At 33.5% G+C, this 17,689-nt stretch overlaps 1 protein-coding gene across 1 annotated transcript; it reads right to left on the bottom strand.

Moving 5' to 3' along the window:
- Positions 1-558: 558 nt before the first annotated feature.
- On the bottom strand, positions 559-16,762 carry LOC142335851 (kallikrein 1-related peptidase b9-like). Its single transcript, XM_075384178.1, has 3 exons — positions 16,540-16,762; positions 7,637-7,729; positions 559-665 (listed from the first exon to the last, which is right to left on the bottom strand). The coding sequence occupies exons 1-3, from the start codon at positions 16,745-16,747 to the stop codon at positions 559-561; spliced, it is 408 nt and encodes a 135-aa protein (XP_075240293.1). The 5' UTR covers positions 16,748-16,762.
- Between the last annotated feature and the right edge of the window lie 927 nt (positions 16,763-17,689).

Here is a 17,689-nt window from a genome sequence, read left to right as displayed (position 1 = left end):
CTCTGAAAACTAATGGCTGTGTATTTGGTTTTATTGGCTGGGTAACTGCAAGACACATCAGCTCTGTAAAAAAAATATCCTATCTGATTTCAAATCAACTGTAATTTTGTTAAGCGTGATCCGATTTCAAGTTGTTTTGTTCTCAAAATTTTGACTATAGACTTTTTGATTTTTAAGCTGTTCGATCAAATGTGGTTTTTGTTCTGAAAAAATCAGAGATTACTTTGCTTTAAATTCTCTGATACGTTGATATTTTGACTTGATTTGCTCTTATGTAAGATGTTTCTGAACTTAAAAAAGGTCTGATCAGAGATCTTCAGGCTAAATTATGCAAATGAATCGAAAATCTTTCAAGAATCTTTATACCCGAATGCTTTTACTTTCAAGATTGCCTTGCAAGATATTTGCGAATTTTTTATCCATCGATCACTAGGGGAATATAGTCTGAGCTAGTTTCAGCCTGAAGTGCCCTGATCAGGGGCCACATCGTCCTTGAAAATCCACCGTGATGCTTTGGACTCATTTTTTGCAGTAAATTTAAAGAGAATAAATTTTTATTTACCCAATAGGGATAATAATTTTTGAGAATGAGAATCGGTTGTGTTGCCCTAGAATCTCCTCAGTAGAGTACTGTCCCACCTGTCCAAGAATGATCCGCTCTTTGTCTGTAAAAACAAACAAACAATCAGGAAAAGAAACATGCAGAAAGAGATATTTATGAACAGCCCAAAATTATTCCAAATTACAAATAATTACAAAGTATCGAAGTCTTTTGAAAAGTGGATCCAAAATCTAGGGGTGCTAAAAAAAAGTCTGCGTAAAAACACTGTCAGTTTGTCTGCACTTTTTCCCCTGATATTTTGGGGAAAATCATCCATTTGGGCGTCAACCTAGGCTGTTATACGAGAAGTAGCATAAAGAGATGTGAACAGATTTCAACTTCTGATGTCTTGACCGGTTCTGGGTGTCAAGGAACAAAACCATTAGCCGTTGGAAAAAATTTTTTTTATAAATTGAGTTTTGTATATTTATCCCATATTGTGCTGAATTATTGTGTTTTTATATAAGTTAACACTTTTCAACTCATTGGGTTGATAGTTACTTCAATATTTTTCTAGGTAAAATCCATTTTTTTAGTGGCCGTCAAGACATTTCTGGCAACTTTCTTACATAACAGTTGGCACACAAGCGCTCATCCGAACCCCGCTCTCTTGAACTTTCACCATTTGATTTTCTTTTATCCACTTTAAACAATGTTTCAACTAACTTTCGGGTAGTAAGACTGTTTTTTTTTGAAATTTTTGGCACATTTCTAAAAATCATAAACCTAACTCAAGCTTAGTCAAAATTTTCTTAATGACTAGTAAGTCAACCACTATCAGATAGACTTTGGCAGCAATCAGGTATGTCCCAATGTAGATCTGAATTCATTGACGTCACAGATTTTAAAACATAGGCTCAAGAGGCTTGCATTTATAAGATGTATCCCGGTTGATGAAAAATCGTAATTCTGTGAAAAACTCAAGGTCAAAGGATGACCCGTTGAGGATAATCATATAGACAGATTTTAACTTGAACTAATTTACGTTTAGTTTTGAACAAATAAAGCCCTCTGTGAGCTTGAGTGCCTGATATTAATAGCCCCAATTTTTTCAGCAAGTAAAAATGACTGAGCACTAAACGCCGCATAAAATATCCAACGCCGCATATTTTAATCAATAAAACTAATCTAAGCACATTTATGCTTTCTCAATTATTGTTTTGAAAAAAATATCAGGCCTGTTGCAATTTCAACTACTATATTTTATCAGGCTTATTACGATTACCAACAAACAACACTTTTGCTTCGAATGGTGAAGCTCAATTAGCATTACGAGGAAGCGCCCCTGACTTTAATAATAATAATAAATTCTTTACTGGTGTCTTTACAGCAGAATAAATAGAGCACTTACGCAGTTGATCAATACAAAAAAAGAGCTCCAGAAAGATCGCCATTAGACCATAAGGTCCGTTTTCAGGCGTCTCAGACTTTAAACACCATTGCTCTAATATGGCAACTAAGATCAAACATGCATAATTATGATCATAAATGAAGAAAAGAGCCCCAATATGAACATTCAAAGTGAACATCATGTGAAAGCTTTTCTATATTAATTTGCATCCATCAGTTTAGTAGAATTGCTTCCCAAGTACCTAAAATAGATGGCTTTTAATAGATGTGTTTCTTAATTTGCCAGCTATTAAGCTTTTACTGTGTGCTTTTGTTAAACCTGGATAATAAGTATTAATGGAGGCTCTTGTTAAGAAAAAAGAAGCTCTTACAACAAAACTTATTTAAATCAGTGGCTGCTTCGCTTTTTTCAACATGTAAAGTTCAACGCCGCAGAGGATCAAATGTATACAACGGTCGATGATTTCGAATGAAATTATATAAGATTAGCGGTCAAGAGCGGAGAAGAAAATTTTCTCATTGCAAAGCAAAAGCATGTTTTGGCGTTTAATATAGTGAAAGTGCTGAATTTTTAAGAGATTAGAGGTGATTTTATCAGCTTGAAATCTATCAAGATCACCTCGGTTTGATCTTGTGATCTCCTGCTTAGCAGTCTCATCTTTTAGCAATGCTGTACCTGTCACTTATTTGCCTTTGACTTCCCTTATAATTAAATCAATTCATTCAAATAAATAGTATAATTATAAGCAGTTAAACCAACGGTTTTTCGTCGCGTTCAATGCAGTGAGCACAAGTCTTTTCTATAAAAAATGATTCAGAATGTATAAAAAAACAAAAAATTTAACATATAATGAATTTATGAAAAACTGCAACTAAAGGAATATGACAAAAATATTACATAATTGTTGTTGAAGAAATTTAACTGCACTGCGGCGAAAAAAAAAGAGAATTGATGATCCCACATTTTAAAAAAATGAGAGAAATTTTTGCTAGCCCACTTTTTTGTTTAGTTTTTTTTAGAACAGCCATGGCTAGCATATGTGGCATCAGCTTGAAATTCTCTGAGTCTAATATGTCATTACAAAAAGAAACATGAAACTCTGCTTTTTCGAGAAAAAAAATTCACAGTTTTCTACTCACAATTTCAGACAATTCAACCCAAATTTTGATAATTTTAAGCTAAAATTTTGGTCAAAATCCAATCATTTAAGACAACTAGTGGTTCTTTTCTTGGCTTTCTTTAAAAAACAGATGTCGCATTGTTTTGTCAATGCTTCATATAGTAACAAAAACAGAAAAATTTGTTTTTTGAGAAAAATTCAGAACAATTTTTCAGCCAATTTTTTGATATGTTATGAATTTGTTTCCCATCCCTCACCTGGTTCAAGCTAAATTTGCATCAAAATTTCAATTCTTCTTAAACCTTCGTGTAATTTTTGATAAACCTGGGAGAAACTTAATTGAGATCTGTCTATTAATGGTTAACCGGTAAACAAAACTTGAAAAATCAAAACACTATAACGATATCTCAAATGGAACCTAGAAAAATAAGAGAAAATTAAAGTTTCATTAACAGCCCTAATTTCTTCCGCAAGTAAAAATGACTGAACTCTAAACAACAAGGGATCATTGTGCATTTTATACTTTTTTGGACTAAACTGATGTTTGAAGAAGGAATTAAATACTTTTTCTGATATTTTTCAAAAATTGATTACATTTTATCCCACTTAATATTGTCATTCGATAAAACAACAACAATACTGAGTCAAGAACAGCTCGACCAATTCAGCCGGCTATAATTCATTTCAATTTAATTGATTTAGATTGTTTTTAGTGCAGTCTTTTCCTAAAGAACTCTTCATAATTTTTGATGACATTAAGGTCAATTTGGGGGGAGACATCAGGTAGCAGATCGGATAATCATTTTGAGTCAGCACATGTAAAAAGACATTAAGCCGTAGTGCGCGAACAGCAAACTCAGGTCTTCACAAATTTTTTGCTTACTCCTTGTGTTTTGACTGCTGCTTTTGTTGTTATCACGACTGATTTTTTGCACGACTGTTATTAAGGAGTAGCTGGTCAACTCCGATTGCTCTCGGCTTCAACTGTGTGAATCAATTTTCCTGAATCTAATGTTCCTTTTTTTGAAAACATCTGTTTCCGAAAAAATGTCGACATTATTTAATTTTCGTTCTCCTAATAACAGTTCTTTTTGGTGGCTTGCGTGATTATCATTAATGTTGACAATTAACTTCGAAACGAGACAATTGTCTCTCTTTTTTGGTCTGCTTTCTTTCCTGTGGTTGACAGCCCATGATTAACCAAGTTCATTAACACCTGATTAACCAGTTTTCGATTAAGCAATTTAAATTTAATTTGACTCCAATTGTTCCGTCTATGTAGGCTTTTAATAATTTAAACGCCGTTTTTATAGAATTTTCATCTTTTTCATTTTAATTTTTTAATCATTCAGTCATTTTGTCCGAAACACAAACAATAACATATTGCTTTTTAGTGACATTCATCGTGGGCAAATTGGCACTTTTTGTGGCCTTGGGTTCTATCAATTTTTTTGATAATTTGAAATTTAGATCTGATGTTCAAATATATATAAAATAGTCGACATCGGTGCGTCAAAACTATATCTAAAGCAGAAAATTAACACTATTTTTCAGGCTGCTCAATGTGTTCTTTATTTAATCTCACAGGAAAACAAACTACCAAACAAAATTTTTGTACTAAATCAGTGTTAGCCAAAAGAAAAAATCTACGTGAAGAAAATTGAGCTTTTGATTTTTAAAATAGCACATTTTTTGAAGCAAGTTTGTAACAAATTAGCATCATGTGCATTTTAACGCTCAATGTTTTTTTCTATCTTTGTTGTTTTCAAAACTATCAGAATTGGCATGTTTTTAATACTTGAGACGGCACTTGCGTGGGAAATCAAATTAAATTTGCTAATTATTGCCGGCTCTTCAGTTCTCCATACATTATTTTTTGTAACAGAAATTGCATGATCGATAACAGAACATATCATCGGCCATAACATATGAATGAACTATTCAGATTTGCTTTTTGTTGTTTTTCTTCTGCTCGAATTGAATTCCAGCACTTGTTCTGCTACGTCTGCCAATTTCTAAAACATATTGATTCTTTTCACCTGCTTTTGCAGTTGTTATATATACAACTTCCAGAACTCAAATTCATTTCTTGTTGCAATTTAATTCTTTCTTTTTACCAGAACACTGTTTGTGGGACGCTGCAAAAAAAACTGAGAAAAATTGAGATTTTTCCGCTCATTAAAAATGCAAGCCACACAATCCATATAATTATAATAATTAAATCGGAAAATTATTTCAGACTCCAGCAATCTGCGTTTTTGAAACAAATTTTATTGGCTTCGAATATCTTGAAATAGGAAAAGTATCACTGAATACACGCGACATGGAGCTGCTTTTTTCTTATTGATTTTGGGGTCCGTTATCGATCATCTAGATAAGACATGAAAACATTATTGTTTTTTTAATGCTATTGTAATTTCTACAGCCACATTTAACAAAGTTTTTGGTAAAACGTTCTTGGTGTAATGAAAAATGACAGTCTGAATTCATAACAAATGTTTTTAATTGATTAAAGTTCAAGCCCCATATTTTTTAATGTATAAATCCAACTTACCTGCTAATATAAAAGCATTAAACGGGATGTGAGTTATAGTGTATTTAACATTTTTCTGGAATTTAATCTGGTTTTCTCCAATTGGAATTCCAAAAAGTACTTTGTTGGCTCACTGGAAAATAATTGCCTTACAATTATTGTCAATGCTTGCCATGAAAAAATCATTCGTCAAAGTTTTCAAAGGTCAACTCCAAAACAACTCAAAACAGCAGATAATCATTCAGAGCATATCAACATTTTGAAGTTGGTTTTGAATGAGAAAAGTATGGTAAATTGATATACTCAAAAAAGCAAGCCCTCGAAACCAACATGATTGAAGTTTAGAGCGTCCGCAAAATAACAAAAATGCTTTTAAAATGATTCGGTCATCCCTTTAGTCCTTAGAAGACACTCCACTAAATCTCATCTACAATTCTTAAATTAAACCAGGAATACAATAAAAGCGGTCTGCTAAGCGCTAAAAGGAAATTTCCTATCATGTTTAATTAGATTTAAGTTTTCCTAAATTTCATTATTCAGCTGACTTTGCATTTAAGAACATAGTTATTTTGCGTGGCAACCCAAAACCATTCAGAATAGAAAAAACCTTTCCGTCATATATTTTTAACAATGGTGTGTTATCATAATTGTTTAATAGTTACATAAATAGCAAAAAAAAAAAGATATTTTCCAAGCCCGAGAAATCTTATAAAGTAGATGATTTCAATAAACGTATTTAGGGGAAGTGTATGTGAATTTTTCGGGGTGGGTTTCTTAGGATTTTTGTACTCTAAATCCGCCAATGCTCCAATTTTAAATCATTGAACACATTGAAGTGCAAATAAATTTTTTATGAATGAATGATCTTCGTAGCTGCTTTAAGAAACCAGGCTGAGGTGCCCGACCGAAGCCAGCTATGAGCAAGCGGGTTATTAGACCATCAAGACTCTGAAAAGGACTCACCAGACCAAATAGGCTCTGGAACTTGAAAACACTCTGTTCAGATTATCCAGACCATGACACCAGACTATCCAGACTCTTTACCAGGCTCTGATCAGAACATCCAGATACTGTTAACGCTCTGATCAGACCGTGCATATTCCGCATGGCGCGCTGATCAGTGTATATCTAAAGCTTTGAGTAGCTTCGAGATCCTGCCGCTGGTTCTTCCTCCCCCCCCCCCCCCCCTGTTTTATTTCCTTTACCCAAAATCGGGCTCATCATACCTAACATGAGTCACACACACCCGAGCCTGGGTTCTTACCGGCGCCTTCATCTCACATGTTTTTATCAACACCGCAACCACTAGGATGATGTTCCAGACCCAAGACAGGTATTGACCAGACCGACGTGGGTCGCGGACATGGGGGGGGGGGGAGGAGGTTGGGCGTCAGGTACACCTAACTTAATTTTCTGGAAAAAATTTTAATCGCCTTCAATCGGCCCAATACAAAATTTTAGGCTGTTCGGACTGGTCAAAACCCAATATTTGGACTTTTCGGTCTGAACAATGCCGAATTATCGGTCAGTTCGTTCTGGCCAATGCCCATATTTCGAACAGCCTGGATAATGGTCTGTCTAATTGTTTGGCCATTGGTCTGTCCTATAGTCTGTTCGGGCGGGGTCTTCCCAATATTCTGGGCAAGGTGTGTTCAGTCTGAGCAATGGTGACCTAAGTCTGTTCCGTCTGGCCAATGCCTATATTTGGCTCTGTTCGGTCTGGAAACCTCCATCCGCGATCCAAGTCCGTATGGACAACAACAGTCCTGGGTCTGGGACCCCTAGTGATTAATGAATTCAAAAATCTTGCAAGAATCCTGCAAGATATGTTGCAACATAGTACATAGATCTTCCATTTATCTTGCATTTGTGTTCCTCTTGCATTAGGAAAGTTGCAAGATTTGTTAGATAGTAGCATTTGAAAAATTATAAGGATTATTGATGTTTCGTTGTTTGTTTTTATACGTTTCGTAGGTCCATTAGAGGAGTTTCCTGGCCTGAGACCGAGAAAAACCAAATTTTAATTCTCACCTGTGACGTCATAGACACAGGATGCGGCAGTTAGTACCCAGTAATTGCCAATGACCACTCCTCCACACACTCTTTCTTGAAACCGGTTCCGTACTGCATTTTATTCCAGAAAAAATTGGTGGAAAAAAACGCAGAAGTTCAATTATACGATGATTAGTATCTTTATTATAGGCTCAAATTCAGATGCAACGAAGCAAAGAGGTGTTTTTGAGATTGGTTGGCGTTTAGTGGACAACAGTGTCAATACCTCATCACTAGTTTTCAATTTCCGAAACTTGTTATTCACGATGAGAAATGGTTACGTTGTCCACTAAACGCCAACCAATCTCAAAAACACCTCTTTGCTTCGTTGCATCTGAATTTGAGCCTATTAGGCTATATATTTTTAAATATTTTAACAAAAAAAATACATTATGTCTACAATTTAGCTTTTTTTTCGAAAAACAGTTTTTTACTCTGGTAACCAGAGTTGGTTTAACTCTAACGTCATATCCGCTAACACTTCAAACTTTGCAGCTACAATCCATTGAAGACAATGGTCGTCCCACTTTTCTTCCACTTGTACATATCATTTTAGTACAACAAAATGCAAAAGCTCTTCATGCTTCAAAATATAAGATCTATATACAAAAATTTAGATCAGCTTCAAATTCTCGTAAGCAGTTTAGATAGTCTACCCTTAGCCGTCTGCTTAACAGAAACATGGATAAATGAAGAGTATGACACTGCTTGTTTGCAACTAGATGGTTATCAAAAAATCGTCACAGTCAGTAGGGGTGTAAAGCGAAATCGAGGTGGAGGAGTTGGTATTTTTCTGCAAAATAAAATAAAGTTCGAAACAGTAAGCAAGTACACCAGTAATGAGTGCCAAATTTTGACACTGAAATTTTGCAATAATAATTTTAAAGTTTTTTTAACTACAATATACGTCAAACCAAACACGTCCAACGAAAAACTAAGCCCAAGCTTAGGAAACCATTTTGAGAAAGTTGTTATTCCAGAAGACTGTATGTCAGTTATATGTGGTGATTTCAATATAAATCATCACACCGTTTCTTCAAAGTTGAAAGCATTGCAAGAAGCCTTGCTGTCTTTTGACCTGCATTATGCAGAAAATGCGAACTGCACTAGAGAAACAAAGACTAGTAATTCTTGTATTGATGCCGTGTATTCCAACCTAAAAATTGATCTGAAAGTGTCACAAACTACGCTAACAGATCATTATACGCTCTTTTTTGGATTCTCGGGACACAAATTGAATCAGTCAGAAAAAGAAAATGATGATGATCGTATGATTAAAATGTGGACAAAACTTAACGATTCAAACGTAATTATTGATCTTCAGTTTTATATGCAACATGAATTACAGAAGTTTGAACTAACACTTGCTCAATTAAGTTCTGAAGAAGCCATGAAAAATTTTCAGTTTATCTTGAATAAATGTGTTGAAAAATTTGTTCCTACAAAAATTTGTAAAGGTACAAAAAATAAAAAAATTGTGGATTGACAACGAAATAAAACATCTAGCTACCAAAAAACGACAACAATACCAAAATTTTATGAGAACGAAAGACAAAAACGATCAACTCAAATTCAATGCACTACGTAACAAGCTGCAAAAACTGATCAGAAGAAAAAAGGAAATGTATTATCAGCGGTTAATGAATGCAGATGGTCAGAAAAACTCTAAATCTTTTTTTGACTGCATTAGCAGATTAAAAGGCAAAGTTGCATTGCAAGATAGGCTCAATAAAGAGACAGCTGATAAATTCATAGACTATTTCTCTACAGTTGGTAAAACCTTAGCATCAGATTTTGAGTCTAAAAGTGAGACTCTTTTTTAAAAGCAGTAGTATTAGTGTACAATCAATGCGACTAACCAGGGCCACTTCGCTGGAAGTACGGGAAATAATAAACAAAAAGCAAACCAAATATAGCACAGACTGCTTTGAACAGAACAACTTTTTTTGAAGAAACTCGAATGGGTAATTGTGCCAATACTAACAAAATTAATCAACAAATGTATCGATGAAAGAAGTTTTCCACCTTGCCTGAAAGAAGCTATCATAGTAGCAGTACATAAAAGTGGTGATGTCCAGGAATCATCTAACTTCAGACCAATTTCTCTACTTCCAACTGTTGCAAAAGTCTTTGAAACATTTCTGTACAACAAAATATCTAAATTTTTGGAAGTTTTTGATCTCCTGGATGCAAATCAATATGGTTTCCGACGACAAAGAGGAACAATTCAATTGATGCATTAGCGCATTTTGTTGAAAACGCTAGGGACACTTTAGAAAACCAGACAAAGTGCTCGATAGGTTTGTTTCTAGATTTGAAAAGGCATTTGACACGGTTGATCATAATTTACTACTTAAAAAAATTGCTAACATAGGTTTGAGAGGCCCAATGCTTAAAATTATGAAACCTTACTTATCTGACAGAAAACAATTCTTAGATATGGTGCTGCAAGAACGAGTCCAAGAACTGTTACGTTTGGCGTGCCGCAAGTTTCAGTTTTAGGACCACTACTTTTCATCATATACGTCAATGACATCAGACAACAATGCAGCTGCTCTACAATAACGCTCTATGCCGACGATACTGCTCTGCAGCCAAAAAAGTTCAAATGAAGTTGTTTTTCAAAGTGATATTGACAACATTGGCCTCTACTTAAGCGATAACAAACTGACGCTCAATGTTGAAAAAACGATTAATCTAAACTTAGGTTTTAAAACTATGATGAATGTTTTAAGACTGAACAATGCAACCCTTGAAAAGAGCAACGAAGTAAAGTATCTAGGCGTTTTGCTGGACAACAAATTGGATTTCAAAAAACACATAAATAGCTTCGCTGCAAAATTGACCAAATTTACGGGATTGTTCTACAAACTGAGGTTTATATTGAGCATTAAACAATTAGTTTTAGTATATAAGTCTTTTGTTCAACCGGTTATACAATATGGAGTGCTTATTTACGGAACTGCAAGCAAGACAAGCCTGAAGTTTATCGAAGTGAAAATTAAACAAATTTCGCGAATTATTTTCAGGAAACAAAGTCATCAATCAACAGCGAACGAACGGGAAAAATATGGAATCTTCCTGGTGAAAGAGCTACATATTTATGAGCTTTTAAAATTTTTAACCAAAACAATTAGGCGGGAACATAAAAATGAAGTTTTTAACAGGTTTATTGAGGATTCAGAGCTTGTGAGGCTAGATGAGAAAAGAACAACAAGTAAGAAACTAAAACCTAGCAATCAATTTACTGTTATCAACCCAAAGAGAATTGGAATACGAATAAGGAAATTGCTAAATTATATACTTAATTTCGACTCAAAATATGTTCACTTTATAAAGAGTTGCTACAAATCTGGAATTAATACACACCACCATACTTTTCTTGAAAATTTTATACAAGGAAATGATATCATAGAACTTTTTTATTAGTTTTTTTGAGCAATTGTCTAAAACATTATTTTTTTTTTATTTTTATCCCTTTACAAAAACTCAACTGTTTCCTCACGTGTACTTGCTGTCACTCAATCTATTTAAACATTAAAAACAAACCAATATCAACACCCTACCCCCACCCCTATTTGCTAACAAACTGCTTCCCAAAGGCATCACACGACTAGGCTTTTTTGCCTTTTGATGACCTTTTGAGTATGTATATGTAAACCTCATTGAACAATGTTGTTTGTTTTGTACATACTTGAGAACAATTTATTAGTATTATTACGTTAATAGTGACCGAAAAGTTATGAACTTCAACGTCACTCGTATTCTCATGTAAATGTTAACATTTTTACCAATTTTCAGCATGTAAATAGCCTACAACTTCATTGTTCTAATTTTTCAAGTAATTGACTGAAAGCCAATTTAAAAATGGCTGGTTTGAATCATATGCAAAACTAATAATTTTCTTCTTAATCTACAATTAGCATAATGAAGGGCATATCTGGAAGTAATCACCAATTAGGCTCTCTTTCGTTTCGGTCTAATTGACTTGATCTTAGTTATCAGATTGCAACCACGGACAACAGTGGCGCGACAAGTTAGGTAAAATTTTGTCACTAATGTCTACGTCGCTCTAAAACTGGCATCGTCAAAAATTGCGACGGAAATTTGAACAAAATTTTCTTTCTGTCACAAATGTTTACAAACATTTATAACTCTAATCTTAAACACATGGTTCTGAAAAAGGTGACAAGGTGGAACAATTTTACTGGAGCGTAATAACGGGGGAAAAAATTAAAAAGGTTTTTTCTTATCCCTAGAGTCATATGGCGTTTGATAAATGAGGATTTAAAAATATATATTAAATCATAAAAACGGTTTCAAGAAAAAACGGTCCATAGGAAGATGCAAAAAATCAAATACTAGAGAACTTTAGTCTGAAAACTTAGTGTATTATATTTGGTGCTTCAGGCTCTTTTAAATGTTCTTCTTTCCTGAAAAAGGAATTATTTTTTCTAGACTATAGGTCTTACCTTATAATAAATCTTCGTACCAGATCTTGCACGATTAAAAAAAAACTCTCTCGTCAGATCTAACAAAAAGATTTTCGATCAATTTATTGGGATTGACGAATTAGCAAATCTTTGTCAAAAGCTGACAACGCGCAATCGTTGGGATTACCACCTAATGTTATAAAAAGAATGGTATAACAAATGATCTTCGATTCCGAGAATTTTGTCTTTAAAAAGTTAACATACAGCTTTTTGTTACGACCCCTTTTGAGGGGGAGGAACTATACTCAAATGGTTTTTTTGTTCAGACAATATTCGCTTTTCGCCGAGCGATGTATTCATCGTAGAGAGTTGAGACTGCTATCATTAGAAAGCAGCTCGTCAAGCAAAGATTATGGAATTAAAAATTTTTTATTTTTCCGTTTTTTACATGGAGTTATCGAGGTTTAAACTTCTGAGAAACGTAGAGTTAATTTCGTTGTTTTTATTCACATTTCCCGGAATTTTTGCATAAATTTTTGTCAATTTAGCTAAAATTTGTGAAATATTTTAAGAATATTATTGTTGATCTATTTTAAAGACAAAAAAGTTTTGTTGATTATTGTGATTAAATTTTTTTGTCAAAAATTCTGGCTAAATATTTCAAAATCCATCCTTTTTCATCAAAAACAGCACGAAATAAGCTTTTTTGGCCTACTTTGATTAAATTGCCAAAATTACAACTCCGAATAACACTAATAAAATCTTGGTGGACTCAAAAGGGGGCTAGACTCTTTGTAGACTCTGTAATTAAGTCTTTGCTGTTTTTTGCTATCTTTACTCTTTGTTTATCAAAAACGCAGAATGTATTTTTGAGATATTAAATTTTAAATAACCTAATCAAGAACACATGAAGTTTTAATTATTCCTAATGGACGAGCATTATTGGAAGAGCTAGTTTTGGACCAATCTTGGACTATTACAATCCAAAAATAATTTGGATTGTAATCAATCGGTCTTTTAAAAAAACTGACATTTTTTATTAATTAAAGAACAGAACGTATCAAATCAAAGCTGAGGAGCGATTGATCGAATTGAGTTCCTAAGCAGCTCCAAACTAGTGCATTTGGTTATTTTACTTGAAAGATCATGATCGTTTTGACTTTCAAAAACAGTCAGTTTTTAGATAAATAATCTCGTAATGAACTTTTCCTCTTTTTTTGTACTTTTCTTTTCCTCTTTTTTCTTTTCCCCTTTTCCTCTTTTTTTGTACTTTTTTGAACTTTTCCTCTTTACTATGTAGCGTAGTGTCAGTAGCGTAGTGTCTGTTTTTTCCTTCTACTGATATAAATTTCAATCTCTAATGCGGTTCTAAGCCTTAAGTTATTGTGTTCTGGATTTGATACTACTAGATTTCAAATTTTGTTTTATTTTTAGATTTTTGCGCATTTTCACGTTTTCTAGTTTTGCTACATTATCACATTAATGACAGTTCTCATATCACATATATCACTGGCGTCCTAATAAAACACAATTGGATATATTAAACTCCTGAAAGATAAAGATTGTCGTTTTAACGGCTTGGAGACTTCCTTCTTGAAGAATTTAATTAATTTTTTAAATTGCGTCTTTAGCTGTCGTCTTTACTCTGTCGTTTTACTCGTATGATCTTTCCTGTATAATGACAGGTTCCACTGCCTTTTTATGGACAAATAGATCAACTGATATTCTGATATTAGTAGATAGCTGATGGCTTTCATGACTTTGAAAACCAATAACTTTCAAAAAATAAAAAAAAATTATTTTCGCAATTTTGTTCTTTTTATTGTTATTTGTTACCTAGTGTCGGTAATTACAGTTCAACTATGTATGACATTATTGTTGTTAATAAAAAGTGTCAAAAGGGGAGTGGCGTCAAAAAATTTAACATTTTCAAAGAGTTTGTTATGACCTTACTGGCTTCGACACAGGTTTTTCACAAAAAAAGGTAAATAAATTTGATTTTTGTCATATTGGACGTTCTTTTGTAGATGCAAGACAAACTCTGGATAATGCAGGTTTCAAGAGTTTTTCTTGGATGAATAAACGAACCTATTTAATTATTTCATATAAATTTGACTTTCATGCCATTGGATATATTTTTATTTCGAAAAAATTCAAAAGTGTTACTTAATTTTGCACTTTTTTCTTTTTTGTCTACCTATTCCCTTATCTCATTATGGAAAAGCCACATATTAAATAATTACTGTCTGAACATGGCACAACTGAACATATTTTTGAAGGCCAAAATATGGCTTTGGGTCTTCGATAGCGTTTTCTGGCAGATTTTAAATGAGTTTTTGGTTGTTTTCTTTATGTTGTTCTTTTTAGCCGTATAAAAAGTTTAGTAAGGACAGATCTTAAATCCCTTCTATAGAAGATTTGGTAATTGTAGTTCGCTGGGATATTTTAGTTGTTTTCTATAGGTTTTCATTACTTTGAGCTTAGTTTTTTTTTAAAAAAAATTAAGCCAATTTTTTAATTTTACTGTTTCTGTACTTTTTGTCGAATTGTTACCAAATCTTTTTATGGACTGGTCCCATGCCTTTTCTAGTAAGATACAAGTTAATTTGTTTAGTTTCAATTCTATCTGACGCCATTTTAACTTTATTAACGTATTTTTTTAAAAAAAAAATGGACATGAAATTTTTGATGTAATTAATGTTTGTTGTTGTTAATTGTTTTTGCTGTTCGTCTTAACTCGCTTTCTTAATATTGGCATATCTCATCAATCTATTGCATCATTTTTCACTCCACTGAAATATTTGCTTTGGAGGTTATCTTTTCGCTCATACACTACCTTTTTGAAAAAAGAAATACGGTTTTTTGGGGTTCTTTGGGATTCTTAAAATATATTTTTGGGTTTTTCTATCTGTTCTTCATTTGGTAGACAATTAAGCCAATATTGTGGTTGAGCGGTATTGGAAAAGTGTGTGCGGTCGCTCATTACCGAGCCTCCTTGTTGAACAAAAGGATCAAATGGAACGAATTTGGTATGCTATGGACAATTTTTGCACATTGGGCATTTTTAATTGGGTAGATTGTCTTTTAACCCTATAATAGTACATTGTCATTCTTTTTTGTGTTATGTCGGTTCATAACACAGAAAGTTTTTGACCTTGGTCTTTTTTAACTTGAATATTTTAAAACTGTCCTTTTGTTAGTTCTATGTCTTTTCGTGCATTTTGAACAGTCGATGAAGAAACTATTAATATCTTGGGCACAAAAACAGACAGACTGATGACCTATTGTTTTTTTAGCTCTCTGGTTTTTTATAAAAAAAATTTGATCATCGTTATTACTCGGAATTGTGTACGGCGGGACATCTTCAAACTTTAACTACATGCATGTTTTGAACCGAATAAAAACCGAGATCAATCCCGTTTTGAGAAAAAAAAATTGGGATAACGTAAAGTCCCTAGTAATGACCGGATTCAAATCTTGCAGGATTGTTGCGAAATGATTATAAACAAGCAAGATTCCTGCAAGAATCTTGTATGAAATGAATCTTGCCTAAAACATTAAGAGCCATTTATAGCTCTGGTAAATTACTTGAAGGCGACGTTGTGACTTTGGGACAGGTTTCAAGACTCAGTGGTATCCTGGCGGTATTCAAAATCTCGCAAAACTTTGAATTCCTAAAAATGTTGGAAGCAATTTTTTCATTATTTTGCATGATCTCCGATATAATTTTACTACAATTTTCGAGTCTTACCCATTAAACCAACCTCCTACACCCCCGCGAAATTATAGCCCCCCTCATTATGGTATATTTATCATGATTGAGGGCTATAGGTTATCTAACCACTAAGCTGAGAGGGGGGAGGCTTTAATGGGAAACCTTCAAATTTTGCTGGGATCCATTCTGCCCACCCACCCCCCCACCCCCCCCCCCCCCCCAGTGCTTTTTACACCCCCAGTTACAAATTATATGTTGTTATGTACCACGTTACTATGTAAAAAAATATGTCTAAATTGTTGAATCAAATTTCAAGACCAAACAAGAAAAAAAGTTTTATCAGATCTTACACCTAAAAATTCAAGAAAGATGAATTTTTATCTGATCAAAATATCAAATCAGAACCAACTGGATAAAATTCTTGTAAGGGAAATGTTTATCTGATGAGATAGATGACAAGCCGAACCAAATGTAGCCATTATAGATCACCGACGGAAGTTAAGATTTGCTCGAATAATAACAATTGCACCAAAAATGATGAGTATCAGGGATAAAAAAATTACACAGTGGTTACAAATAATTACAACAAACAACAGTTATTACAAAATTTTTCAAAATTGTACAAAAAGTCACCTCATGCTAAAAGTTTTTGATCAAATGTATTTATTTCTGATGAAAATATCCTGTATGCGTGGAGCATTATATAATGTGATAGATGCAAAATTTCCACCAACTTTGAGGATGTCTGTAGACGAGGCGAACAAAGAACGGGTTTTGGTTTTCGTTTACAGTGTGACCTTTTATAATGGCCGATATAACTGTCTGTCCAAACTTTTTTTGAGTATTGTTGGCCTTGAACAAACGTAAATCAACGTTCTCAATTTGATTATTGCTCTTTGCAGTGACTTGCAAATGAAGACAAAATAACATCAAAATTACCATAATTCGATTCAGCAATATGATATGTTCAAATCAACTCATGGAATGTTATTTGAGTTAAGTTCATTAGTAAACAACAGTTGTTTATTTGTGAAATTAATTTCATTCATCTTCAGATCTGAGCCAGAATCTTGAAGCGTAGATCTTTTTTCCATAAAAAAAGCAGATTGATACTTCAGAAAACTTAAAACAGTTATCCCTAATTTAGCGGTCGACTCATGAAAAGACCGTGGTCGACAGAAATTGGGTATTAAAAGACTATGAGTCGACGTAATAAAAGACTTTGGGTCGAATATAGTGGCCTCGGCCATTTAGTTAAAGTACCAATGTAGAGAATTTATTGAGCTCAACGGCTTTTCCAGACCATTTCGAGCGCTTGAAGCGCTGGTGTACGCTCGAAAATACTATAATTAGAGGTCTAATCAGTCTGAACACCTCAACTTGGATCCTGAACTGAAACTGTTTCCTATTTGCCCCGATAGAAAATGAACATTCATAATTGATGTTCATGAGGTATTAATGCGACTTAGTTTTTATTGTTTTAATTGCTACCTTGTTTAAGAGTAACCAATATATTTTTTTTGCAACAAGTAAATTAAAATTATTACCCTACGGTTAAATATACTTGAAACAAAAAATACTTCAAATCATTCAAACAAAATAAAGTAATAAACATCAACAAATTTAAATTTATGCGAAACTTTAACAGGGTAAAACACGCTTTATTTGATCACACTCCCGTATGAATTTTTTCAAGACGCGGGGGGGGGCTGATTACTTTTTTACCTGGTTGTTTAATATTAGAGCTATCATTAAATTCACATGAAATATGAATTTGAACTTCAAACTCAATAGAGCAACCTTATTTCTTTTCGAAGCCAAATTGACGTATTTACCTAGTACAAAGTTTTGTCCTATCGACTTAATCGATTATCATAATTTTTA

This window comes from Convolutriloba macropyga, chromosome 3, assembly GCF_964194025.1.
Source record: "Convolutriloba macropyga chromosome 3, txConMacr16.3, whole genome shotgun sequence".
Lineage (NCBI taxonomy): Eukaryota > Metazoa > Xenacoelomorpha > Acoela > Convolutidae > Convolutriloba > Convolutriloba macropyga.
The sequence above is the reverse complement of the archived record's forward strand: the minus strand, read 5'-3'. Positions and strand labels throughout refer to the sequence as shown.

Excerpts from the sequence above, each read along its gene's own strand:
- LOC142335851 (XM_075384178.1), bottom strand. The coding sequence starts at position 16,747 with ATGGTAATTTTGATGTTATTTTGTCTTCATTTGCAAGTCACTGCAAAG. Across the intron at positions 7,730-16,539 it reads CGTCTACAGACATCCTCAAA|TACGGAACCGGTTTCAAGAA; the intron begins GTTGGTGGAAAT and ends AATAAAATGCAG. Across the intron at positions 666-7,636 it reads CTGTGTCTATGACGTCACAG|ACAAAGAGCGGATCATTCTT; the intron begins GTGAGAATTAAA and ends TTGTTTTTACAG.